Below are 27,548 nucleotides of genomic sequence, written 5' to 3'. Positions count from 1 at the left end.
GATAGTGTCTTTGTTGGAATCAAATCCATGACCCCAGTGCTGTGGGACAGCAGTGCTAACCACTGTGCAACATGTTTATTTAGATAGACAGTTAAGTGTTGTATTCAATAAAAAAATAATTGTGCGGTGTTTCATGACTCTTGTTTTATTAATTATTATATATGGAGGGGCAACATTGGCTTTCATTGGTTAAGTAACTAAACGAGAGAGAAAAAAAACAACCTGTGTCCATTAACACAACTGCACCAACGGTACATCTCACAGAATCTTCCAACCTGTCAGCGTTACACACACAACATTTTTTAACACCCCAATTAAGTACTGTAATCCGTGGGATTCACTTTTGAAAATACAGGGATAGGAATCTAGTAAAGATTGATTTTGTTAAGCTGTTAAATTGCTAAAAATCACCATAGTAATATTGTGAATTTATTGTCCACACTGTGTAATACAGTTTTCACCAGGGATGCTTTAAATGTCTCACAGCTTTTTTCATTAATTTCAATGGCCCATCCGGGTGGGATGAATCCCACTTAAACAGAGGGACAATGTGTTATATACAAGCTCAGTCTGCAGGGCTTGAGCTTCTAGGGGCTCCACCAATTCTGCATTAAAATCAGATTCTTCCATGAAGTAATCCAATGGGAAACAAACTATACGAGCTGAATGCAACTGCTCCTTATGGAGCCCTGCTGCTAAATGATATAGCAGTGAATATATCTACAGTGCCTATAGTAAGTGTATTCAGGTTATGCGTATGATGCATACTTCTGATGCATCCATACACCAGCAAAGTACAACATTGTGGTAGTGTCGGACTGGCCCAGTGGGGACACGGGGAGATCCCCTGTGGGCCTAATTGCCCCGCCCCCTTTCGCTAGGGGGCAGGGGCGGAATGTGCTCATCAGGGCCCCCACAGACATAGAGGTGGAGGAGCAGCTTGTGCTGCTCGGTAGCAGAGGAGCTGCCTGCTCATGCAGGAACTCTTCACTGTCTCTGTTGCGCTTATTGAATTACAAACACAAGCATGACCATGGTTGTCAGTCTCCTACCATAGTTGCCAATTCCAAGTGTTTTTCCCATGGTCCAGCCAATCTCATTGCGGCCAGTGTGGTAAACCGCTTGTAATTGATTGCAATTAATTTTTATATTAAAAAAATACAGCATGCAGGGCTCCCCAGGACCCCCACTAGCCCCCACATAAAAATCAAACACAGCTCTTACATTTCATAAAGAGTCCCATAATAAATGAATACCCCCACTAGCCAACAAGTTATGTTAATATCATCCAAGCATCCACATAACAGTAATACTTCTACTACAACCTCTACATCACATTACTACTCCACCACCAGTCCTCATATTATATTGATCCCCCCAAAACATAAGCTCTTTAATGCTGTGTGAAGAAGAGTATTTTGCCTGCTTCCCATGTGGTATCTGCAAAAGTCCCACATGTGCAAAGGGGAAGGTTGGATAGGTAATAATGGGAAGTGCATACTTGTCAACTTTTCCTCGTTGGCTTCAGGTAGATCCCGAGGCAGGTGGGCGTGCGGGGGTGGGGCTTGACAAATCGCATCATAAGATGATGCAATATTTGCGTTATTAAGCCCCGCTCCCACTGATCTGTTGCGGGGCGAGAATCAGTAGGTTGCCCTGGACTCCCAGAAATGCGGGAGTCTCCCGGACATTCTGGAAGAGTAGACAACTATGCGTTAAAGAAAAACAGCTAATGAATCTCTAGAGACTGAAGTGTCTTTTACATTTCTGTCTCCATTACTGAAGTCATATTGTTTTACCTGTCAGTCTTACATCTTGGCCTCCATGAAAATGGCCCTCTCCATAGGCATCGATACATGGACATAGGACACAATTTCTGAACTGTGTCATCATGCCACAGATGGCGAAGCCAACCATGTCTTGTACTGGCTCAGCATCAGGGAGAATGCCAGACTCTTCAGGGAGTGAGGGAGATCACCCCTATTTCAGGGAGTCTCCCTGACATTCCGGGAGAGTTGGCAAGTATGGGGAAGTGGTAGGTGAAGAGAAGAGTGGAAGAGAAAGGGAGGAAAGGAATGGATCGCTGATTGGCAGCACATACAATATTGTTACTGGTCTCAGGGTATAGTCTAGCCACCAGTAAATACAGCAATGACAGAGACAGCATTGAGTCCCCAACTGTTCTCCGTTCTGGAGGGCCTGGGAAATCACAGAGGCATATGCAGAGTGAACAGCAATCCTAGCAAGCAATCCAAGGGCGAGTGCTCAACTTCCCACACTTCTAATAAACTACATTCCCTGTGCTTATCTTTTTTTAGAATTCTTTATTTTAAATGGTCAAGCAATACAAGGCAAACAAGATACGAAATCTGAAATTTACAGCGTGTACATAGGAAGACACTTACATTGTAATGAAATCCAAGAGGGACATCCACAGGAAACTTGAGATGTAAACTGACCAGTTTTTTATGTTATTTTTTGCTTTACCTTACATAAAACAGACAATATAAAAATAGTTTTGGGGGGGTGTGAAAGGGGAGGACAAGAGGGGGGAGGGAAGAAGGAAGACCACATAAGCTAGTCAAGAGTGCGGTCAGAAGGAAGACAGTGAAAATGTGCTAGAAGGGCGAGGGCTGGTAGAGCAGGAGCAGGGTCCTGCTCGCCACACATTGGCCACCACGGGGAAATTAAGTGTCAGAGGGAAATGCGCTCTCTGCCATTTGCCAAGGAGCCCAAACTTGGTTAAAAGCATAACCTCTGTCGTGTAGGTGGTAAGTAATCTCCTCCATTGCTGCCACATGCCAAATTTGTTTTTTTAAGGGCCAAAAAAGATGGAGAAGAACTACGCTTCCAGTTAAGGGCAATAAGAGATTTGGCGGCTGTGAGGATGTATGCTGTCAATTTTTTAGAGAAATTATCAAGATCCGGGGGAGAGTAACAAAGGAGGAAGATCCAAGGGTCCTTCGCAACTGGAGTCTCAAATAAGGTATTGATAAAGCCATGGATCGCATCCCAGAAGGTAGCGATAATTGGACAAGTCCACCAGATATGTATCATAGATCCCCTGTGGCCACAACCCCGCCAGCAGCCAGGCGATGAGGAGGGGAACATTGCATGAAGTCGGGTGGGGGTATAGTACCAGCAATAGTAAATTTTATAGGATGTTTCTTTTAGTCTGGTCGATATATTGAGCTTTTGGCTATCCCCAGTCTCATGTCCTCCCAGGCCTCCTCATCCGGCGGAGGGCCGAGGTCTCTCTCCCATTCAACCTTATGGGGGAGCTGAGGATGAAGAGTGGAATTAAGAAAGATACTATAAAGCTGTGATATTCCTTTAGACAAGGGGTGGCGTTTGCATAGGTTCTCAAATGGAGTGAGGGGACGCAGTATAAATTTGGGTGGCATGGATCGCAAAAAATGGCTGATTTGAAAGAACTCGAAGGGGCTAAGCGTCCGGTTTGGGGAGTGAGACTGGAGCTCAGCCAGTGGAAGCCACTGACCTTGTTTCTAGAAGTCTGATGGGAATTTAAGGCCAGCCTGAGTCCAGAGATGGTGTCTCAATCTAGAGAGGCCAGGAGGGAATATGGGATTAAACCAGATGGGGATCAGGGGAGAGAGGGCAGATGTGAGTTTTAATTTGAAGGAGTAGGAATCCCAAATCTTAATGTCAAATTTAATGGTGGGAAGCGATGTGTGGGGGGTAGGCCCCAAAGTGGAGTTAAATCGGGGAGGGCAATATACGCCGCCTCCAGGTCAAGCCAAGACATGGAACCTGAGGGGGCATATGATGCAACAATTTGAGAGAAGTGGAAAGCCAGGTAGTAAATCTTAATATCGGGTAGGCCCCTACCACCCACGGGGATAGGTTTCTTCAGGACAGCAACCCGTGGAGGCCTATGATTCCAGATAAACCGAGTAAGGGCCTTCTGGACGTTGGATAGGAGGGTAGCAGGGACAGAAACTGGTAGGGTTTGGAAGAGGTACAGCCATTTGGGTATGATATACATTTTTACTGCAATGATCCTACCCAGCCACGAGATAATAAGGCGGTTCCAAGAAGCCAAATCAGATTGAGTTTTGGAGAAGAGAGGTGGGAAGTTCTCTTGGTAGAGGAGATCGTATCGGGATGTGAGATAGACTCCCAGATATTTTATTTTCCTAGTCTGCCACTTGAATTTAAAAGAGGACCGTAACACTTTGGCCTCCTGGGGGGAGACATGGAGCAATAGGGCTTCTGATTTTGTATAATTTATTTTATAGCTAGATACGTCACCATAGGCCTGGAGAACATTATACAGGTTAGGGAGGGAGATCGCTGGTTGGGAAAGTGAAAGCAGGACATCGTCCGCGAAAAGCAAAATTTTAGAGTCGAAGTCTCCCACCTGCACACCACAAATATTAGGGTTATGACGGATTTGAGAGGCCAATGGCTCAATCACCAGGGCAAAAATAAGGGGAGAAAGGGAACATCCCTGTCTCGCACCGTTTTGGATGGCTAGCGGGTTTGAGTACCCCGTTGATCAAGACTTTAGCTGAAGGCGAGGAATACAATGCCAGGACACCAGTGAGGAAGTCGCCAGCGAAGCCAAAGGCCTCAAGAGCCGCTTTCATGAAAACCCCAAGAGATCCTATTAAACGCTTTTTCACCGTCCAAAGAGAGGATTATAGTGGGAGATCTCCTGGTGTTTGCAATGTGTATAATATTGATGGCCCTTCTGGTGTTGTCCCTCGCCTGGCGCCCCGGAATAAATCCCACCTGGTCGTAGTGGATCAACGAGGGGAGGAATATGTTTAGACGATTTGCCAGAATCTTAGTGAAAATCTTTAGATCCAGGTTGAGAAGAGAGATGGGTCTGTAGCTGGCACAATGAAGTGGATCTTTTCCATCTTTTGGGATCACTACAATTCTAGCTTCAAACATTTCGGGTGGGAAGGGGGTTCCTTGAAGGACACCATTGTACAGGGAGAGCAGGTGGGGGGCAAGCACACTCGAAAACTTTTTATAATAAGCTGACGTAAATCCATCCGGGCCTGGAGATTTTCCCCTGTGCTTATCTTAACGCACTGAAACTTGCCATTTGTCAGTACTACCACTAACTGGCTGTTTTCCCCCCCACACCAATTGTCCACAATGACTAAAAGCGAACTGCACCCTCTACACACCCATGGGAGTGGGAGAGATCCAAGACTAGAGCTTTCTTGCCACTCTAATATGGCATATAAGCTATAAAAAGGAGAACACCTAACCATACTAGAGAATGTTCTCTACAATCAATTTCATTAACCTACATGATACTACGGCCTATTCCTGAAACACCACTACCACCTGGTGGCCACTGGTGAAAATACATACGGATTTCCTCTTGACGGTCATTGATCCTCAACCTTTTGAGTTGAACGTAATCACTGTAGACTATTCCGGTACTCTGAGGCAAGACACAGAGGAGACCCTCATTGTCTTGGGATATTGGCTGGCCACTCCAAGGATATCCTCCTACAATTTTGGCCCCCTCCCTGTCTCTCTTACCCACATTACTCTTCCATCAATCTTGTGAGCCTTCCTTCCTCCCTATTCTAAACCCTGACTCGTGTGCTTCCCTCTTTTTCACATTTCTTCCATCCTACAGGATACTTCTTGGGAACAGTGAAGGAATCTCCATCCAGCTGACAACCACCATTAAAGAGCCTGAGAAGATTCACCTTACATGTTTTTATTTTGTTTTTTTACTTTGGAAATGAAAAGAATAGAAAATAGTTTGAAACATAAGAGCTTAATTGATATGTATATTCAGGGCTTACTTTGGTTAGCTAACAAAACCTCAGTCACAGATACCCAAAATCCCCTTCAAATGGGCAGCTAAAGAGCCTGGAAGCCTATCACTTGAGATGGTAGGTTGGTTATGCAGCCTTCTTGCTTTAACGCCCACAACATATCACCCTAGCTTTATGGAATGTAGGGGGCAGCACGGTGGCGAAGTGGTTAGCACTTCTGCCTCACAGCACTGGGGTCATGAGTTCAATTCCCGACCATGGCCTTATCTGTGTGGAGTTTGTCTGTTCTCCCCGTGTTTGCGTGGGTTTCCTCCGGGTGCTCCGGTTTCCTCCCACACTCCAAAAATATACTAGTAGGTTAATTGGCTGCTATAAAAAAAATATTGACCCTAGTCTCTCTCTCTCTCTTTGTCTGTGTGTGTTAGGGACTTTAGACTGTAAGCTCCAATGGGGCAGGGACTGATGTGAATGAGTTCTCTGTACAGCGCTGCGGAATCAGTGGCACTATATAAATAAATGGTGATGATGATGTAGGGGGAGCTTAACACATAAATGGTAGTACAATGCACCTCAGCTTTTAACAAGGTACAGGAGGGAAACATTCTTCAAAGGAGGAGAAGTATTAGAACATGAGGACATGCGCTGACACTGGAGGGAAGTAGGTTTAGAGGAAAAGTTATTCACAGAAAGGGTAGTGGATAAGTGGAATAGTCTCCCATCAGATGTGGTAGAGGCTAACACAGTAGAGTAATTTAAATATGCTTGGGATAGATATAAGGATAGGCTTACTAAGGATCAAATAGGGTTTGAGGCTACCATAGGTTCAAAAACGGGCAGACTAGAGGGGCTGAATGTTTCATATCTGATGTCAAATTCTATGTTTCAGCTCCTTTCTAAATGAAATCTAGAGGAGTTGCAATTATTATAGCTGGATGTCTCCAATATACTATCCTAAATACCACCACAGACCCAGAGGGACTATACAGAATAGTGTACATACAAATGATTCCAGATGTACCCTGGTTAATATATACGCACCAAACTCTGCCTATTAAAGCTTCTTTCAGAAAATATCCCATCTTATATTACAAAATACACCAAATTTAATACTAGGTGGCGATTTCAATACGGTGGGGGACTGTACATCAGATATACTCCCGTCCCCATGTAGAACATGCCCTCTCGAACAAGGATATATTTTCAAACCGAAGGCAAAACATGGGATCATGAATCTTTGGAAACTCCTCAATCCCATGGAGAAGACATTTACCTTCCACTCAGGAGTCCATCACTCCTTCTCCAGGACAGATTACCTTTTGGTGGCTTCAAACCTAATGTCTGTGATATGTGATTCCGCAATTGAAAACAGATTGATTTCGTATCATGCCCCGATCATGATCACGAATGTTCTTTATTGTCATTGTATGCTTTGCAATGAGTAGCCAGTGTGAAAAGTTTCTGGTTTGATTGCAGAGTGGTGACTAATTCCATGCTCTAATAACAATGTGTGTAGAAGAGATTTACATCCGAGCGTTTAGCGACTGAGTTGCGATGACCTGTTACTCATGTCCAATCCAATCTCATTTTGTGGATTTTTTTTTTAATACGTGTGTGTGAATGTTTACTTGAAGTAATTTGTGGGTCTTAGAACTTTTTATTTATTTCTTTCCACATACATTAAAATCCCTAATAACTTCTTTAGAGCAATAATCTCTCTTGTATTTTAGGATTCTTGTTTTATTTCACCCAACAGAATATAATCTCCAGAGGCCTAAAAAGTGTGTAAGTGTGATAAATAAACCCAACACTAGTCAATTGAGCACACGGGCTCATTAAAGTGCTCATTTGTGTGTCTATAGATAATTAATTATCTACAGTACTTAGCAATCCCTTGGCACCAGGTACCATGGAGATTAACCCCTGGGAGCCCCTGCCCATATGTAACCAGGACATAGTTACAAAGGTGTACATTGCAGTGGACCACCAGCATCTAATTGACATCCCAGAGTACCCTGCGCAGTCCGGCATTGTGGTCAGCTTACTATAAACTTCTGCAGAGTGGAACTGATGTGATCAGTTGCCCTTTGAGGAAAAATAGAGCAACAGCATTGACTGCCCAGGTCAATCACTGGGGTCTGTAGGGGGAAATTATTATGAGGATGGGTTATTAAGTGCAGGGCCGCCAAGAGGAATTTGGTGCCTCGCTACAGCAACTTCTTGGGGCCCCCTTCATAGATGATTAAGATCTGTGCCCCTAAGGGGTTGTGGAGACACTGTGGTGGGTATGTGGCCATGTCATAGCTGTACCTATTTTGGTATCCACCCCTTTGGTAATACAATATCCAGCCTGAGCCTGTTATTCAAGACTATAATCCTTATTGGCACAATGAGAGGACAATATTCTGACCTAGTTTCTACAGAGTTTAGGCATTCGCACTGGCCCACTTACCTAGTCCACAGTAATTACCTAGAGATCTTGACTGGCAAAGAGATTACACATGAAGAATAAACCCTTACTGTGATTACCTATGGATCTAACTGACACAATGATTAAAATGAATCCTTAATGACAGTGATTTACACAGGCATCAAGTTCACTTAACGTAAATGAGCAATCTGGGTGGTACATTAATTAACCAGGGAACAAAAATGACACATTGATTACTTAGTGATCCTGACTGGCACAGTAATTTATCCAGAAATGATCACTGGTAATGATTTCCCCAAGCCTCTAGAATGTCAATGCAATTTACCTAAGACACAGTAATTAACCAGGAATAAGCAGATTTAACCAGAAATCCTGACTGGCACAGTGATCACCCAGGAATTTTGAATGGCACATTGGTCTTAATTAGCAAAATGAATACAGCATTAAAGATCACTCGGCAGGACTTGGTCATCTCCTCACTGAGGACAGTATTCCCATGGCTACATGGGCAGAATCCAATACACCATGACAACTGCTGTGTTATATGCACTCCGTTCCTCATTTGTATTTCCTGTACAGAGTTAGGTCCACCTGTCAGAAAGTCACACAGCTCCAGCCTGTTCCAGCATTAAGGCTGAATAACCTAGCAGAACCAGGCACTCAAAACACAAAAAAGTGCCATTCTCTTGAGAAAAAAAACAGACCCGTATTAAAAGGAATAAAGACCATGAACACAGGACCTATATAATGACATTAGTTAGTAGAGTAGTCCAGTAATATATACATTGAATTTAAACCACATAATCAAAGGAATGTTCACCAATAGCTTTTAATATCTTATAATATGTCACATGCGGAAAGATAGTGACCAAAAACAGAACTGTATTGGGTGGAAACCAACAAAATAGATCAATACAACTAGCACAATAACACACAGGGAGACAAATCTTTATTTCAGAAAAATGAACTAGAAAGGGACCAATGCTGCCATTGGTTATGGCTGGAGAAATACTATACATTGAATGAGATGTGTTCACTTGATAAAAAAAAAACAAAAAAAACTTTACAATTATAATAAACAACAACAGCTTTTCACCTGTGAAAATTTAAGTGAATTCTCTGGTGATTAAAAAGATGCGATTTCTGAGTAAAACATTTCCCACACTCGGAACACGAAAATGGCTTCTCACCTGTGTGAATTCTCTCATGTTTAAAAAGATTTGTTTTCTGAGTAAAACATTTCCCGCATACTGAACACGAAAATGGTTTTTCATCCCTATGAATTCTCCGATGATGAACAAGAGCTAATTTCTGAGTAAAATATTTCCCACATTCAGAACATGAAAATGGCTTCCCACCTGTGTGTATTCTCCAATGATTAACAAGAATTGATTTATCTGTAAAACCCTTCCCACATTCAGAACATTTAAATGGCTTTTCACCTGTGTGAATTCTTTGATGTTTAACAAGATGTGGTTTCTGTGTAAAAGATTTCCCACATTCAAAACATGGAAACGGCTTCTCACCAGTGTGAATCCTCTGATGTTTAACAAGATCAGATTTCTGTAAAAAACATTTCCCACATTCTGAACATTTAAGTGGGTTTTCACCTGTGTGAGTTCTCTCATGCTTAACAAGAATTGATTTCTTTTTAAAACATTTCCCACACTTAGAACATGAAAATGGCTTTTCATTAGTGTGAACTATTTGATGTTCAACAAGATATTTTTTCAATGTAAAACATTTTCCGCACTGAGAACATGAAAATGGCTTCTCTCCTGTGTGAATTATCTTATGTTTTACAAGTCCTGACTTACGTGCAAAACATTTCCCACATTCAGAACATGCATATATTTTATCACCTATGTGAACTGTGCTATGTTTAACAATATCTGAGTTATCAGGAAAACAGTCCTCATATTTAGAGGGATAAGATATGTCACCACTGTGAAGATCTCGAGGTATATTTGGGGTAATTGTAATATCCCTTGGAGAATCTGCTGTATTGTTGTTATCATCTAGTTTACAATCTGAAGATAAACTAGGATGTCCTTCCAAGGGAATCCAGCCTCTGTGAACATCTGGTGGAAATAGAAAAATGTATATATTCCATTACTGTTAAAGGCACTTTAAAATCCACTTTTAAACATCCAATGGAACGACTAGAAAATATATTATAACATTTCTACAGCACATATCACCATATTGTTTTTAACAGAGCAACAGCGCAAACAGACCACATGGTATTGAAACTCTGCCTTTAATAACGGATTAATTAGAATCAGTTAATGAGCAACAATATGATCAGAGAAACCAAGAGAGGTAATATAATTTTGAACTATATCAAAAGGATGAAACAATGGTCACTCTCACTATTGTCACCCGCTGTGAACAGATATTCTGGTTCCAAAGAGCTTATTTAGGCTAAAACAATTCTTTCTATGGGCTTTAGTTACAAGGTCATTTAACATTGGTGACCAGCAGTAAGAACCAAACTTATGATTGCAGTATTCCATTGGAATCATCCGTGGGATTTTCAGTGCTTTCTCCAACACAAAGTTACATCGTGCTTACTTCCCAATGTGGGCAATAATTGTTCTGTGTTTGGGACTTTGAAGCAGCATGCTCTTTGGGGGGACTTTTAGCTCCTTATTATTTATTCTGGTGATATAAAATAACCTTTTCTATGCTGTTAATCTTTTATTATGATCCTTTGCTGTAGCCTACTATTGAGGTAGTAGGAATGCTTTTCTTTAGCAACATGTACATAGACCTTGCCTCCAAATATTCTAGCAAGCTGCTATAATGACATGGATAGTTCACAATCATTCAGAAAGGCTGCAGAGGATAATTATTTCACTATCTGATAACAGGTGCAGATGTGGCTGGGCTGTAGGCTTATCTGTGTGCAGTACATGCTCATGTTGACATAATACACTATATTGGATCACTGAATGTTGGTAAGGCCAAGCTGAAAAACAAAGGTATAGGTAAGAAAAGAGGGCTTGAAACAGTAGGAGTTCCTTCAGATATACCTCCTCTGTTAGGCTTTTCTGATCCAACTATGGTCAAACAACTGCTCAGCACCAGCATCTCAACTGTGTAGGGCTTGCCCCAGGGCGTTCAGGTTAGATATAGTTCTTGTGGGAGAAACCAGAATATTTAATTCCTTCCTAAGAACTGTTCGTTCTAGTTTGTCAGATTGGCCACTGTGATCTTCACTGTGTTGCTAGTAACAACCATTTTTCTTAGGCTTCTAGATGGACACTGTCCAGGTGTGATGAAGTGAACAGGTTTTTATTACAGAAATATTATAAGCTGCTTCTTAAACTTTAGCAACACAAATCTCACCAAGTTCTCTGTCTTATATACTTTATTTTTAAAACGTATTAATAAAAGTAAAAAACAATACAGTAGCTCCCTTAATAAGTATAAACATAAACTTTTCTCTTACACTTTGTCTAATTAAAAAAGATAAATATATATGGTGTAAGGATAGATCATGTAGAGGAACTTCCTGATTCCAGTATCCACTATTTAAAATCCATTATATACACAGCTGTGTGCCAACATTACTAATCTGAAATCTATTAAAAAGGCAGTATGTACTCATTATTTTATAGGTAATTACCAGAAATTCAAAGAAATGTAATCTAGCATGGATTATTAGCAAACTGTTAACTAAGAAACAAAGAACAATGTAAACAAAATCACTATTAAAACCATTTTGCCAATTTGGCTATTAATGTGTATTACTCACCTGTGCTGATATCTGTAGGGATTTCCTCTTCCTTACACTGAAGATCCCCCCTCACGTACGTCTCTTCTTCCTTTATATCTTCTACTTTAATAACAATCAGATCTTCACCCTAAATAGCCCGTGAGAGTCAATAAATTGAAATTAAAAATATCAGTGTTTAAGACCCACACATTTTCTCTACCTATTATATAATATTGGGTCACTTTCATATTTTGGTATTGGATAAAGTCTCAATTCCATCTACCTGATAATCCTCTGGGATATTGTGATTTTCCTTTGTATGATCCTGTGAATAATGAGGATGAGGACATCTCTCTGGGGTATTTCTGTAACTGGATCCACCTGTGACTGAATACATTGTTTACGTGTAATTATCAGATGATGTGTATCTAGGTGGCCCACAAAACTGCTCTCTCCTTTACAATAAACGAAGGTCTCCTCTTACCCAGTGATGTGAGGGGCTGGTGATTCTCCATCATCACGTCCTTGTACAGACCCCTGTGTCCTTCTAAATACTCCCACTCCTCCATGGAGAAATAGACAGTGACATCCTCACACCTTATAGGAACCTGACACACACAATGATACAGTCATCACCCAGACACATCCGCTGGTGTTACTGTATAATGTCCCATTCCTAGTAGTCACCTCTCCAGTCAGCAGCTGAATGATCTTGTTGGTGAGTTCTAGAATCCTCTGGTCATTGTTTCTCTCATGTATCAGTGAGTGAGGTGGAGGCACCGTGATGGGGCTCTGGGTCCTGTTCAATCCTCCTGACACATGGGGACAGCTGCTGGGTTTCATAAACTCATCAGATCTCTTCTTCACTACGGTGTAATCCTGTGTATTGGGAGAGACATCGACAAATATCACTAGAGACATCTCCAGAATCCCTCACTACTCTAGTCAGATCCTTCTTTTATTAATAGAGATAAGATTGATGTCACTGCGACACTCCCAGAAACTCTCACCTCTCCAGTCAGCAGGTAGATTAGTTCCATGGTGAGATTTAACATCTTCTCAGTTATATGACTCCTGTCATTGTCCATCCTGGGGACTCTGTGAATGGGCTTTGGTCCTGGTGGGAGTGGTTGACCTCGTGGCGACCTTTGTAGGTAGAAATAAAAAAAACCCTCTAAACTATGTAAAACTTTAATAGGGCAACATCATTATCAGTGGTAAATAAGGTTTACTAGCAATTACGACTCAGGCCAACACTGCGAATATAAAATGTAATATTAAAATCTGACAGAATATTTATGTAATTACACTAAGTATAGACAAAAATACTTTAAAATAGGGGTTCTTATGATTATAATGATAAATAAGTGGGCAGCACGGTGGCCTAGTGGTTAGCACTTCTGCCTCACAGCACTGGGGTCATGAGTTAAATTCCCGACCATGGACTTATCTGTGTGGAGTTTGTATGTTCTCCCCGTGTTTGCCTGGGTTTCCTCCGGGTGCTCCGGTTTCCTCCCACTCCAAAAACATACTGGTAGGTTAATTGACTGCTATCAAATTTACCCTATTCTGTGTGTGTGTATGTTAAGGAATTTAGACTGTAAGCCCCAATGGGGCAGGGACTGACGTGAGTGAGTTCTCTGTACAGCGCTGCGGAATTAGTGGCGCTATATAAATAAATGGTGATGATGATGATAAGTGGCTCCCTCTTAGAGGCTCTGCAGCCACCTATATAATAATTCTAAAAACCAACAACAAAATAGAGGCGCTCAGCTTAATTCTAACGTAGATTACAAAATGTAAAACTTATAAAAGTTAAAAATAAAATTAAAGCAAAATCAATAAATGAGCCGTTGCTAATCCACCAATTGCTAAAAACGGGAAAACCCTGATCCTACTCCTATTATGGGTCTTAAGAATCCTAATTGGCACATCACAAGCATGGACAGTATCACATAATACCTGCACGACAAACAACATAAATTCGATGACCCATGGGCCCCCTGATATATGAGGGAAAGCCGCAACCATCCATTCTCTTTGAGGACGCCCTCCCCACTTTAATAAATCAAGCCTTTCGACGAGCATACATGGGACCGTCATCCCATTTTGTTGTTTATACTTTCATGTATTAATTTAAGGCTTATGTAACCAAGTGATTTCGCAATGCTTATATAATCAAGGCCTTTCTAGAAAGTTATTCACATATTTTCTCAGGGAGTTGTCTTTGGGCCTACTGCACATGCTCAAGCCTCTTATCAGAAGTAAACCAATAGGAAGTCTGAAATTATGGTTATACATTATATGCAAATGATTTTAGGGTCCTAGTCTATAAGAGCAAGGTAACTGCAACATAAGCTTGCCTCAGCTTGGATCACTCAAGGGATGCCAAGTACCTGTGTTGTTTCCAGCTTGTTTTCCTAGCTTTCGAGTTTACGTGCCTTCAGCTGCACGGAGAAATACAGGGTCCTAGAATAATCTGTGATTAATCATATTTCTACTGGGACAATCTGTTCAGCAGTTAGGTATTTCTTTTATTTACTCTTTGTACTATTTGTATTATATTAACTCTTTGAAATTAAATCTTTACATCAAATAAACTATATACCTGTTAGACAACCTGTGTTATTAATCCTTTCTACCCCAAACCCACAGTTTTCAACCAGGAACAAATGACGATCTATCTAAATCATACTTGCCAACTCTCCCGGACTGTCCGGGAGACTTACTAATTCCGGGTAGGTCTCCTTGACTCCCAGGAGAGTAGGACATCCTCCCGCATCTGCCCACTTCCTAGTGAAGTGGGCAGAATTAGAGCCGCAATTACGCAATTCTCAGGGAATTGTGTAATTTTGGCCCTGTCGGGAACTCCCTGGGGGAGGGGGTACTACAAAAGTTGGCAAGTATGATCTAAATTGATAAATAGAAAATACACTAAGTGGCAGATTCAATCCCCTAAATATCCATAACCTGGTACCTCCGGAACCTCGCTGTGAGACACCTTTTGCAAACATTTTTTGACAGAAGTAACGCTGATTTTTACTCGCGCCCAATAGAGGTGCAAGCAAAACTCAGCGTTACTTTTTACCGTAGTAACAATTGAATCTGCCCCTAAAAGATTGTAAAGTTCACTAAACTGCAATTGTTACAAACATGAAGCTAAATATATCCTATATTCAAGGATAGTAAGGGTTATGGTGCTCAGAGAACATGGGCTAATTACGGATCCTGAAATGCAATTCAATATCCCAATCTAGCAGAGTAAACGCCGTACATGGGGTATCGTAGATATAGTCTTACCACCTGCAGGTAAGAACGATATTAGATAGATCGGAATTTTTATGTATTTGATATAATAAATTAGTCCTCTCATTTATTGTTATGAGTTTTCTATTTTGTAATCTACAGTAGAATTAAGCTGAGCACCTCTATTTTGTTGTTGGTTGTTAGAATATAAAATGAGGACTGAAATGTAAATCTGAATTGAAATGAATAATGGAAGTGACTAGAAACACACTGGATGGAAGTATCGTGCACAGCTTAGACTAGGGCAGTGTTCAAACATTCACACAATAAAATATGCGGCATACAGTCTAAACTATTTACTGCACATGTACAGTGCGGATAAGTGCATTTTACGCTTCCGTTTCAGACATCTGGCTTTACGTGAGGCGCTATATCTATAAATTACATACTATATGACTGATTATATTGATATATTATAGACTATATATACAGAACGACAGTGTCTACATATATTATATACTGAATGACAGTGACTGTATCTAGATATCATATAATGAATGACAGCGACTAAACCTACACGTGATAAAGAGATATACATACATACAGATAGTGACTGTATATAGTGACTATATCTATATATTACACATTGCATAGTGACTATATAGTATACACAGTATATCTATATATATATATTACTTTCATGTCACTGACCTCTCACAGACAGGCTCTCCTCTCTCAGGAGACTACAGAGAATGAAAGGTGATGTAGTTTATATTTAACAGAAATCCCACATTTAACGTAGCAGTTATACGTGTAGGGAGCAATCACACCGCCGGCCATTTTGTTGAAGCCTCCGTGGAGATGCATTCTTTATCGAAAATGCTTTAGAAACCACAGAAACGTTCACAATCCCGTTACCGGACGCTTCTTCATACTCTCTATAGGTGTGTAACGTTTCTTTTCTCCCAGGGCGCCATTAAAGAAAAAAAAAATGATTCTCCGTTATGTCTCGACTTCAACAAAATGGCCGCCATAATGTGTAAGTGATCATTGGGGTGAAAGGGAAGAGGACGATCATGTTGTAATATATTACTGGTGTGATCACCTGCGGCAGCCTCCAGTACAGAGCTGTGTCTATGAGGGGCCAGGCGTATGTGGTATATGGGGCTTTGCATTATATGCCATTGATTGCACCAGTGAATGGGGACACTGCAGACATTATATTGGGCTTTGCAGGTATAAAATGGGGACACTGCTGACATCATATTGGGCTTTGCAGGTATAAAATGGGGACACTGCCGACATTATATTGGGCTTTGCAGGTATAAAATGGGGACACTGCTGACATCATATTGGGCTTTGCAGGTATAAAATGGGGACACTGCTGACATCATATTGGGCTTTGCAGGTATAAAATGGGGACACTGCCGACATCATATTGGGCTTTGCAGGTATAAAATGGGGACACTATTGATATTATATTGCTCATTACGGGTATATAATGGGGGTAATGCCAGCAATGAGTGAATGGCACTGAGAGCCTAATAAACCCACCAGAACCAATATAATACTTGAAGGTTAGTATAATATTTACTTTAAATACGTATCTACACTTGTGGTCAAAAAGAACAGCTCTCTTGCAGATTTATTTTATTAATGCAACATTCCTTCCAGAAAATTGTGAAAACTAAGAACTGTATTTGGGATCCACAATGCATTTCTTTAGTTTGCGGTGGAATAAAACACAAAAAGCAGAAAAAATTGAAAAAGCATTGGTTTAATCCACATATATGTGTGCCAGTCACAGTAGTTGGAGAGGACAGCCCCCAGTGTTGGAGGAACAGCCTGCACATTGCACACACCTCTTGACTGAACCCCCAACACCAGAAACTTTGTGATATTCACAGATGCTACGATTCATTTTTTCATACACCATTTACAGTTGAAGTTACAATATAGTCACATATAACTTGTGTTGCTTATTATGTAACGTATTTTAGAGTGACCCATACATCCTTGTGACAAATCTGTTGCTATAATTTTCGTTTTCCAGAGAAGGGCCCCACTCCTAACTGCTACACCAGAGTAAGGAGTTAGCCCCTAAAGTGTGGATGTTATTCATATGTATTATCTATCAGTTCAACATATTCTATGGCCCCATGCCCACCTAAACCAGCTTGATGCATTACAGCAACCTCATACCCACAATTTACAACCCATCGCCACCATACAGAACTTATACCTGGACTCTGGTACTGCTATCTCTTACATGCTCCAATTGCATACCTTCCATCTCACACTGCATTCAGAAAGCAATCACTGGATGTGGCCATTACCATCCTTCCATCTCACACAGTATCATCATCATAAGTATCATCATTTATTTATATAGCGCCACTAATTCTGCAGCGCTGTACAGAGAACTCACTCACATCAGTCCCTGCCCCATTGGAGCTTACAGACAGACAGACAAAGAGGGAGACAGACAGACAGAGAGAGAGAGATAGACTAGGGTCAATTTTGATAGCAGCCAATTAACCTACCAGTATGTTTTTGGAGTGTGGGAGGAAACCAGAGCATCCGGAGGAAACCCACGCAAACACAGGGAGAACATACACACTCCACACAGATAAGGCCATGGTCGGGAATTAAACTCATGACCCCAGTGCTGTGAGGCAGAAGTGCTAACCACTAGGCCACTGTGCTGCCCACAGTATTCAGAAAGCAACTATCACATGTGGATACTACCAATCTTCCATCTCACACTGCATTCAGCATTACGCGTGACATTTTTTCCTTGATAACAGAAGGCGATATATAGGCATATATCTAGTGATGCAATAACTGGTCAGACAAATGAAACAGCAACCACCTAAAGATGAAGAAGGAAACAGCCCTAGCCAGACCCACTTCAGATGATCCTATAGTGTATAAAACACCAGTATATTTAATAAATCACAGGGTGCTGGCCTGCACATGATATACGGTTTGAGAACCTGAACATGTTTGAATAATTGGGTACGGGACTTAAAAATTGACAGATAATAAGTTTCTGTGAAAATAGAAAACTTGCAATCAGGTATTATCAAAGCAGAGGTAGTCAATCCACTGGGAGCAAGATATATTGTGCTAGTTCACGAACTCATCCTGGAGCTAAATTTGTGCATTTGCATAATGGATGCAGATCAGCTACATACGATTTGTGATATGTCCGAATGGCACTAGAGAGCCCACACCACATTGTTTAAACAAACACTGATAGTGGCACAAAGGTTCGCTTTGTTCTCCATGAATCATCATCTCTGATGTAGGAGGTCCAGAATTGTCCAGAGAAATATGAAATGTTATCCTAGATGAGGTTGTAAATGTAGGGGGGAGATTGTAGGTGAGGGTGATGAGTTTGAATTGGATTCTGTAAGGGGAGCAATTGGAGGGATTGACAGATGGGAGAAACAGAGAGAAAAATCAGCCTTACTACAGAGTTCAGGATAGGTTGCATAGCAGAGATGCAGATGAGGGGAAGACCAGATAGAAGACTGCAATAATGCAATAATCAAGACAAGAGAGAGGAAGAATGTGGACAATTGTATTGGTAGCATCAACTGAGGAAGGGTATAATTCCTGAGATGGAGATGATAGGAGAGGAGGTAGATGTGGGGAGTGAAGGAGAGAGAGGAGTCAAGGGTAACACCCAGGCAGCGGACTTTAACTGATGAAATTATGGTGTTGTCAGCAGTAAGGGAGCAGTGCCGGATTAAGGGAATGGAGGCACCTAGGCTAAGGGGGCCTCCATTCCCCCGTGAGGCCCCCCCCTGTGAGCCAACCCGCCCCTCCCCCCAGCACTTACCTCCTTCTCCTTTCACTGTAGTCCTTCCACAGCGCTGTAAGCTCCTTACTGAGGAGATCTCGTGAGAGTGAGACTCAGTCTCACTCATGAGATCTTCTCAGTAAGGAGATTACTGAGCGCCGGGGAAGGACTACAGTGACAGGCTCAGCAGTATTGATCGGGCCGGAGGCGCCCCCGCACCGATCAATACTGCTGCTGAGCACTTTCAAGGGCCCTCTGGATGTCCGAGGTCCCTGGGCTGTAGCCCAGTTAGACCTCGGGTTAATTCGGCCCTGTAAGGTAGCTGTGGGGAGTGGTGGACACACTACAGGGGTGGAGGACAATCATTTTAATGTTGTACATGTTTTGCTTGAGAAAGTGTTGAGACATCCAGGAGGAAATGGTGGAGAAACACTTTGCAATTCGAAAGAGGATGGAGGTGGAAGAAGTCAGGGAAGGACAGGTAACTGTGTATCATCAACTTAGAGATGGTACTGTAGACTGAAGGAGCTAATTAGCTGGCCAATTGATGATGTGTAAATTGAAAAGAGCAGGGGGTCGAGGATGGAGCCTTGGTGGACTACAGGAGGAAGGGGGAGAAGAGAAGGTGGAAGTTGAGATGGACCAATTGAAGAGATAAGAGGAGAACCAAGAGAGGGCAGTTGTGTGAATACAAAGAAGGATAAGCGTGTAGAAATTACCTTTCGATTTAGTGGAGAGAAGATCATTAGTGATTTTAGTTTCTGTGGACAAAGACAGACTGGAGAGGGTCACGGAGGGAGTTGTCATGGAGGAAGAGAAGGTGGAAAGGCGAGTGTAGACAAGCCTCTCAAGTATTTTGATGATTTAAGGGAAGAGAGAGATTGGGAGTTTGATAGTGAGGTAGGCCCAAAACAGTTGTTTTTAGCATAGGGGAGATGTGGTTGTTTGAATTAATTTGCTGGTGGAGAAGGAAAGGTTGAACAGGTGGCCTAGGTTGAGGCAGGGGAGTGGGAGGAGATTGAGGCGACAAGTTGAGAGAGAAGAGCTTGGACTTCAATCCTGGTGGCCTGGGCAGGAAGAGATTTCTGATCTGATGGATTCTATTTTGGAGGTGAACAACAATGCAAAGTAATTGGTGGAAAGGGAAGATGGGAGAGGAGTGAGATGCAGGTGGCAAAAAGTTGTTGGGTTGGATTGGGAGGAAATTAGAGACTTAAGGATTGTTTTGCAAGGGACAAGTCAGAATTATAGGAGGAGATGGAGATGACAAATTTATAGTGCAGAAAGTCAGCTAGAGATCGAAACTTCATTGGCTTTCAGCTTTGCGAGAACAGAGTCAGTTTGGAGTGCCATGATTGGGGTTTAGAGCATCCTATGACACTCACGCCGGCACATACCACCCCACATCGAGCACTGGTTATGATCATGTAAACCTATCAAGACCTGGCCATATTTTCCTGCAAGTGTGAAAAAGTTGTTCCCATGTCATTGGAATATTACACTGTATGTTTTTGCAGACAGGATAGCCAAGGGACTTTTGCGCATAAAACAACTAGGAAAGCAGTGTATGTTTTCCATTTAAATGTTTGAAAGCTGAGAATCTGGACGCAGATAAGATTAAAAGAATTATAATGAACCCACCCTGGATTTTCCTGCAGATAAGCAGAATTTATCATACTATATATTGCTCCACAAATACAGGAGAAACGTGAGCTGTGACGTCACAGGGCGAGACTACAGTGTCAGTGATCCCTGTAAACCAATGGTGTGCTGCGGAGGGTGGTCTTATCTGCCTGGCAGGCAGCTGCTGTCTGGTGGGGCCCATTGTGGTGTCTCTTTTATAATCCTGCTTGAAATTAAGCTGTTTGTAGAGGGCTACTTGTAACAATGTATCTATAATACACAGATGTAGCTGTGTGTAACTGAGGGGATGGGAGAGGGTTACATGTAACAATGTATCTATAATACACAGAGATGTAGCTGTGTGTAACTGAGGAGTTGGGAGAGGGTTACATGTAACAATGTATCTATAATACACAGATGTAGCTGTGTGTAACTGAGGAGGTTGGAGAGGGTTACATGTAACAATATCTATAATATACAGAGATGTAGCTGTGTGTAACTGAGGAGGTGGGAGAGGGTTACATGTAACAATGTATCTATAATACACAGAGATGTAGCTGTGTGTAACTGAGGAGGTTGGAGAGGGTTACATGTAACAATGTATCTATAATACACAGAGATGTAGCTGTGTGTAACTGAGGAGGTTGGAGAGGGTTACATGTAACAATGTATCTATAATACACAGAGATGTAGCTGTGTGTAACTGAGGAGGTTGGAGAGGGTTACATGTAACAATGTATCTATAATACACAGAGATGTAGCTGTGTGTAACTGAGGAGGTTGGAGAGGGTTACTTGTAACAATGTATATATAATACACAGATGTAGCTGTGCATAACTGAGGAGGTTAGAGAGGGTTACTTGTAACAATATCTATAATACACAGATGTAGCTGTGTGTAACTGAGGAGGTTGGAGAGGGTTACATGTAACAATGTATCTATAATACACAGAAATGTAGTTGTGTGTAACTGAGGAGGTTGGAGAGGGTTACATGTAACAATGTATCTATAATACACAGAGATGTAGCTGTGTGTAACTGAGGAGGTGGGAGAGGGTTACATGTAACAACGTATCTATAATACACAGAGATGTAGCTGTGTGTAACTGAGGAGGTGGGAGAGGGTTACATGTAACAACGTATCTATAATACACAGAGATGTAGCTGTGTATAACTGAGGAGGTTGGAGAGGGTTACATGTAACAATATATCTATAATATACAGAGATGTAGCTGTGTATAACTGAGGAGGTTGGAGAGGGTTACATGTAACAATGTATTTATAATACACAGAGATGTAGCTGTGTGTAACTGAGGGTGTGGGAGAGGGTTACATGTAACAACGTATCTATAATACACAGAGATGTAGCTGTGTATAACTGAGGAGGTTGGAGAGGGTTACATGTAACAATATATCTATAATATACAGAGATGTAGCTGTGTATAACTGAGGAGGCTGGAGAGAGTTACTTGTAACAATGTATATATAATACACAGATGTAGCTGTGCATAACTGAGGAGGCTGGAGAGGGTTACTTGTAACAATATCTATAATACACAGAGATGTAGCTGTGTGTAACTGAGGAGGTTGGAGAGGAAACATGTAACAATGTATCTATAATACACAGAGATGTAGCTGTGTGTAACTGAGGAGGTGGGAGAGGGTTACATGTAACAACGTATCTATAATACACAGAGATGTAGCTGTGTGTAACTGAGGGTGTGGGAGAGGGTTACATGTAACAATGTATCTATAATACACAGATGTAGCTGTGTGTAACTGAGGAGGTTGGAGAGGGTTACATGTAACAATGTATCTATAATACACAGAGATGTAGCTGTTTGTAACTGAGGAGGTTGGAGAGGGTTACTTGTAACAATATATATATAATACACAGATGTAGCTGTGCATAACTGAGGAGGCTGGAGAGGGTTACTTGTAACAATATCTAAAATACACAGATGTAGCTGTGTGTAACTGAGGAGGTTGGAGAGGATTACATGTAACAATGTATCTATAATACACAGAGATGTAGCTGTGTGTAACTGAGGAGGTTGGAGAGAGTTACATGTAACAATGTATCTATAATACACAGAGATGTAGCTGTGTGTAACTGAGGAGGTTGGAGAGGAAACATGTAACAATGTATCTATAATACACAGAGATGTAGCTGTGTGTAACTGAGGAGGTGGGAGAGGGTTACATGTAACAACGTATCTATAATACACAGAGATGTAGCTGTGTATAACTGAGGAGGTTGGAGAGGGTTACATGTAACAATATATCTATAATATACAGAGATGTAGCTGTGTATAACTGAGGAGGCTGGAGAGAGTTACTTGTAACAATGTATATATAATACACAGATGTAGCTGTGCATAACTGAGGAGGCTGGAGAGGGTTACTTGTAACAATATCTATAATACACAGAGATGTAGCTGTGTGTAACTGAGGAGGTTGGAGAGGAAACATGTAACAATGTATCTATAATACACAGAGATGTAGCTGTGTGAAACTGAGGAGGTGGGAGAGGGTTACATGTAACAACGTATCTATAATACACAGAGATGTAGCTGTGTGTAACTGAGGGTGTGGGAGAGGGTTACATGTAACAATGTATCTATAATACACAGATGTAGCTGTGTGTAACTGAGGAGGTTGGAGAGGGTTACATGTAACAATGTATCTATAATACACAGAGATATAGCTGTGTGTAACTGAGGAGGTTGGAGAGGGTTACTTGTAACAATGTATATATAATACACAGATGTAGCTGTGCATAACTGAGGAGGCTGGAGAGGGTTACTTGTAACAATATCTATAATACACAGATGTAGCTGTGTGTAACTGAGGAGGATGGAGAGGATTACATGTAACAATGTATCTATAATACACAGAAATGTAGTTGTGTGTAACTGAGGAGGTTGGAGAGAGTTACATGTAACAATGTATCTATAATACACAGAGATGTAGCTGTGTGTAACTGAGGAGGTTGGAGAGGAAACATGTAACAATGTATCTATAATACACAGAGATGTAGCTGTGTGTAACTGAGGAGGTGGGAGAGGGTTACATGTAACAACGTATCTATAATACACAGAGATGTAGCTGTGTATAACTGAGGAGGTTGGAGAGGGTTACATGTAACAATATATCTATAATATACAGAGATGTAGCTGTGTATAACTGAGGAGGCTGGAGAGAGTTACTTGTAACAATGTATATATAATACACAGATGTAGCTGTGCATAACTGAGGAGGCTGGAGAGGGTTACTTGTAACAATATCTATAATACACAGAGATGTAGCTGTGTGTAACTGAGGAGGTTGGAGAGGGTTACATGTAACAATGTATCTACAATACACAGAGATGTAGCTGTGTGTAACTGAGGAGGTTGGAGAGGGTTACATGTAACAATGTATTTATAAAACACAGAGATGTAGCTGTGTGTAACTGAGGGGGTGGGAGAGGGTTACATGTAACAATGTATCTATAATAGACAGATGTAGCTGTGTGTAACTGAGGAGGTTGGAGAGGGTTACATGTAACAATGTATCTATAATACACAGAGATATAGCTGTGTGTAACTGAGGAGGTTGGAGAGGGTTACTTGTAACAATGTATATATAATACACAGATGTAGCTGTGCATAACTGAGGAGGCTGGAGAGGGTTACTTGTAACAATATCTATAATACACAGATGTAGCTGTGTGTAACTGAGGAGGTTGGAGAGGATTACATGTAACAATGTATCTATAATACACAGAGATGTAGCTGTGTGTAACTGAGGAGGTTGGAGAGAGTTACATGTAACAATGTATCTATAATACACAGAGATGTAGCTGTGTGTAACTGAGGAGGTTGGAGAGGAAACATGTAACAATGTATCTATAATACACAGAGATGTAGCTGTGTGTAACTGAGGAGGTGGGAGAGGGTTACATGTAACAACGTATCTATAATACACAGAGATGTAGCTGTGTATAACTGAGGAGGTTGGAGAGGGTTACATGTAACAATATATCTATAATATACAGAGATGTAGCTGTGTATAACTGAGGAGGCTGGAGAGAGTTACTTGTAACAATGTATATATAATACACAGATGTAGCTGTGCATAACTGAGGAGGCTGGAGAGGGTTACTTGTAACAATATCTATAATACACAGAGATGTAGCTGTGTGTAACTGAGGAGGTTGGAGAGGGTTACATGTAACAATGTATCTACAATACACAGAGATGTAGCTGTGTGTAACTGAGAAGGTTGGAGAGGGTTACATGTAACAATGTATAATACACAGAGATGTAGCTGTGTGTAACTGAGGAGGTTGGAGAGGGTTACATGTAACAATGTATCTATAATACACAGATGTAGCTATGTGTAACTGAGGAGGTTGGAGAGGGTTACATGTAACAATGTATCTATAATACACAGAGATGTAGCTGTGTGTAACTGAGGAGGTTGGAGAGGGTTACATGTAACAATGTATCTATAATACACAGATGTAGCTGTGTGTAACTGAGGAGGTTGGAGAGGGTTACATGTAACAATGTATCTATAATACACAGAGATATAGCTGTGTGTAACTGAGGAGGTTGGAGAGGGTTACTTGTAACAATGTATATATAATACACAGATGTAGCTGTGCATAACTGAGGGGGCTGGAGAGGGTTACTTGTAACAATATCTATAATACACAGATGAAGCTGTGTGTAACTGAGGAGGTTGGAGAGGGTTACATGTAACAATGTATCTATAATACACAGAAATGTAGTTGTGTGTAACTGAGGAGGTTGGAGAGGAAACATGTAACAATGTATCTATAATACAGAGATGTAGCTGTGTGTAACTGAGGAGGTTGGAGAGGAAACATGTAACAATGTATCTATAATACACAGAGATGTAGCTGTGTGTAACTGAGGAGGTTGGAGAGGAAACATGTAACAATGTATCTATAATACAGAGATGTAGCTGTGTGTAACTGAGGAGGTTGGAGAGGGTTACATGTAACAATGTATCTATAATACACAGAGATGTAGCTGTGTGTAACTGAGGAGGTGGGAGAGGGTTACATGTAACAACGTATCTATAATACACAGAGATGTAGCTGTGTATAACTGAGGAGGTTGGAGAGGGTTACATGTAACAATATATCTAGAATATACAGAGATGTAGCTGTGCATAACTGAGGAGGCTGGAGAGGGTTACTTGTAACAATATCTATAATACACAGATGTAGCTGTGTGTAACTGAGGAGGTTGGAGAGGGTTACATGTAACAATGTATCTATAATACACAGAGATGTACCTGTGTGTAACTGAGGAGGTTGGAGAGGGTTACATGTAACAATGTATCTATAATACACAGAGATGTAGCTGTGTGTAACTGAGGAGGTTGGAGAGGGTTACATGTAACAATGTATCTATAATACACAGAGATGTAGCTGTGTGTAACTGAATAGGTTGGAGAGGGTTACATGTAACAATGTATCTATAATATACAGAGATGTAGCTGTGTGTAACTGAGGAGGTGGGAGAGGGTTACATGTAACAATGTATCTATAATACACAGAGATGTAGCTGTGTATAACTGAGGAGGTTGGAGAGGGTTACATGTAACAATGTATCTATAATATACAGAGATGTAGCTGTGTGTAACTGAGGAGGTTGGAGAGGGTTACATGTAACAATGTATCTATAATACACAGAGATGTAGCTGTGTGTAACTGAGGAGGTGGGAGAGGGTTACATGTAACAATGTATCTATAATACACAGAGATGTAGCTGTGTGTAACTGAGGAGGTTGGAGAGGGTTACATGTAACAATGTATCTATAATACACAGAGATGTAGCTGTGTGTAACTGAATAGGTTGGAGAGGGTTACATGTAACAATGTATCTATAATATACAGAGATGTAGCTGTGTGTAACTGAGGAGGTGGGAGAGGGTTACATGTAACAATGTATCTATAATACACAGAGATGTAGCTGTGTATAACTGAGGAGGTTGGAGAGGGTTACATGTAACAATGTATCTATAATATACAGAGATGTAGCTGTGTGTAACTGAGGAGGTTGGAGAGGGTTACATGTAACAATGTATCTATAATACACAGAGATGTAGCTGTGTGTAACTGAGGAGGTGGGAGAGGGTTACATGTAACAATGTATCTATAATACACAGAGATGTAGCTGTGTATAACTGAGGAGGTTGGAGAGGGTTACATGTAACAATGTATCTATAATACACAGAGATGTAGCTGTGCATAACTGAGGAGGCTGGAGAGGGTTACATGTAACAATGTATCTATAATACACAGAGATGTAGCTGTGTGTAACTGAGGAGGTTGGAGAGGGTTACATGTAACAATATAGCTATAATACACAGAGATGTAGCTGTGTGTAACTGAGGAGGTTGGAGAGGGTTACATGTAACAATGTATCTATAATACACAGAGATGTAGCTGTGTGTAACTGAGGAGGTTGGAGAGGGTTACATGTAACAATGTATCTATAATACAGAGATGTAGCTGTGTGTAACTGAGGAGGTTGGAGAGGGTTACTTGTAACATTGTATCTATAATACACAGAGATGTAGCTGTGTGTAACTGAGGAGATTGGAGAGGGTTACATGTAACATTGTATCTATAATACACAGAGATATAGCTGTGCGTAACTGAGGAGGTTGGAGAGGGTTACATGTAACAATGTATCTATAATACAGGGATGTAGCTGTGTGTAACTGAGGAGGTTGGAGAGGGTTACATGTAACAATGTATCTATAATACACAGAGATGTAGCTGTGTGTAACTGAGGAGGTTGGAGAGGGTTACATGTAACAATGTATCTATAATATACAGAGATGTAGCTGTGTGTAACTGAGGAGGTGGGAGAGGGTTACATGTAACAATGTATCTATAATACACAGAGATGTAGCTGTGTATAACTGA

General features: G+C 41.1%; 1 protein-coding gene and 1 long non-coding RNA gene across 4 annotated transcripts in view; both read right to left on the bottom strand.

Annotated features, from left to right (window-relative positions):
- Positions 1-9,009: 9,009 nt before the first annotated feature.
- On the bottom strand, positions 9,010-12,591 carry LOC142159933 (uncharacterized). The gene is made up of 4 exons (XM_075214824.1): positions 12,405-12,591; positions 12,204-12,307; positions 11,960-12,068; positions 9,010-10,280 (listed from the first exon to the last, which is right to left on the bottom strand). Exons 1-4 carry the CDS (start codon positions 12,487-12,489, stop codon positions 9,292-9,294), a joined length of 1,287 nt encoding a protein of 428 aa, XP_075070925.1. The 5' UTR covers positions 12,490-12,591; the 3' UTR covers positions 9,010-9,291.
- A 10-nt stretch (positions 12,592-12,601) lies between these two features.
- The window catches only part of LOC142160033 (uncharacterized), a 24,054-nt gene continuing 9,107 nt past the window's right edge, over positions 12,602-27,548 (bottom strand). The window contains exons 2-4 of one of the 3 annotated variants that reach the window (XR_012693011.1): positions 14,317-14,399; positions 12,931-13,066; positions 12,602-12,799 (exon numbers count right to left, since the gene is read on the bottom strand). This is a non-coding gene — a long non-coding RNA (uncharacterized LOC142160033). The remainder of the gene's footprint in view (positions 12,800-12,930; positions 13,067-14,316; positions 14,400-27,548) is intronic. The other 2 variants (XR_012693010.1, XR_012693009.1) reach the window with 2 other exon arrangements.

This window comes from Mixophyes fleayi, chromosome 6 (assembly GCF_038048845.1).
Source record: "Mixophyes fleayi isolate aMixFle1 chromosome 6, aMixFle1.hap1, whole genome shotgun sequence".
Lineage (NCBI taxonomy): Eukaryota > Metazoa > Chordata > Amphibia > Anura > Limnodynastidae > Mixophyes > Mixophyes fleayi.
This window is presented reverse-complemented; position numbering and strand designations above follow the sequence as displayed.

What these genes read in the sequence shown, in the direction of transcription:
- LOC142159933 (XM_075214824.1), bottom strand. Translation starts at nt 12,489, where the DNA reads ATGGAGGAGTGGGAGTATTTAGAAGGACACAGGGGTCTGTACAAGGAC. An exon ending in CCAGCCCCTCACATCACTGG is followed by an intron (nt 12,308 to 12,404) that starts GTAAGAGGAGAC and finishes CAATGTATTCAG; the next exon opens with TCACAGGTGGATCCAGTTAC. An exon ending in CCCTACAGATATCAGCACAG is followed by an intron (nt 10,281 to 11,959) that starts GTGAGTAATACA and finishes TATTTCCACCAG; the next exon opens with ATGTTCACAGAGGCTGGATT.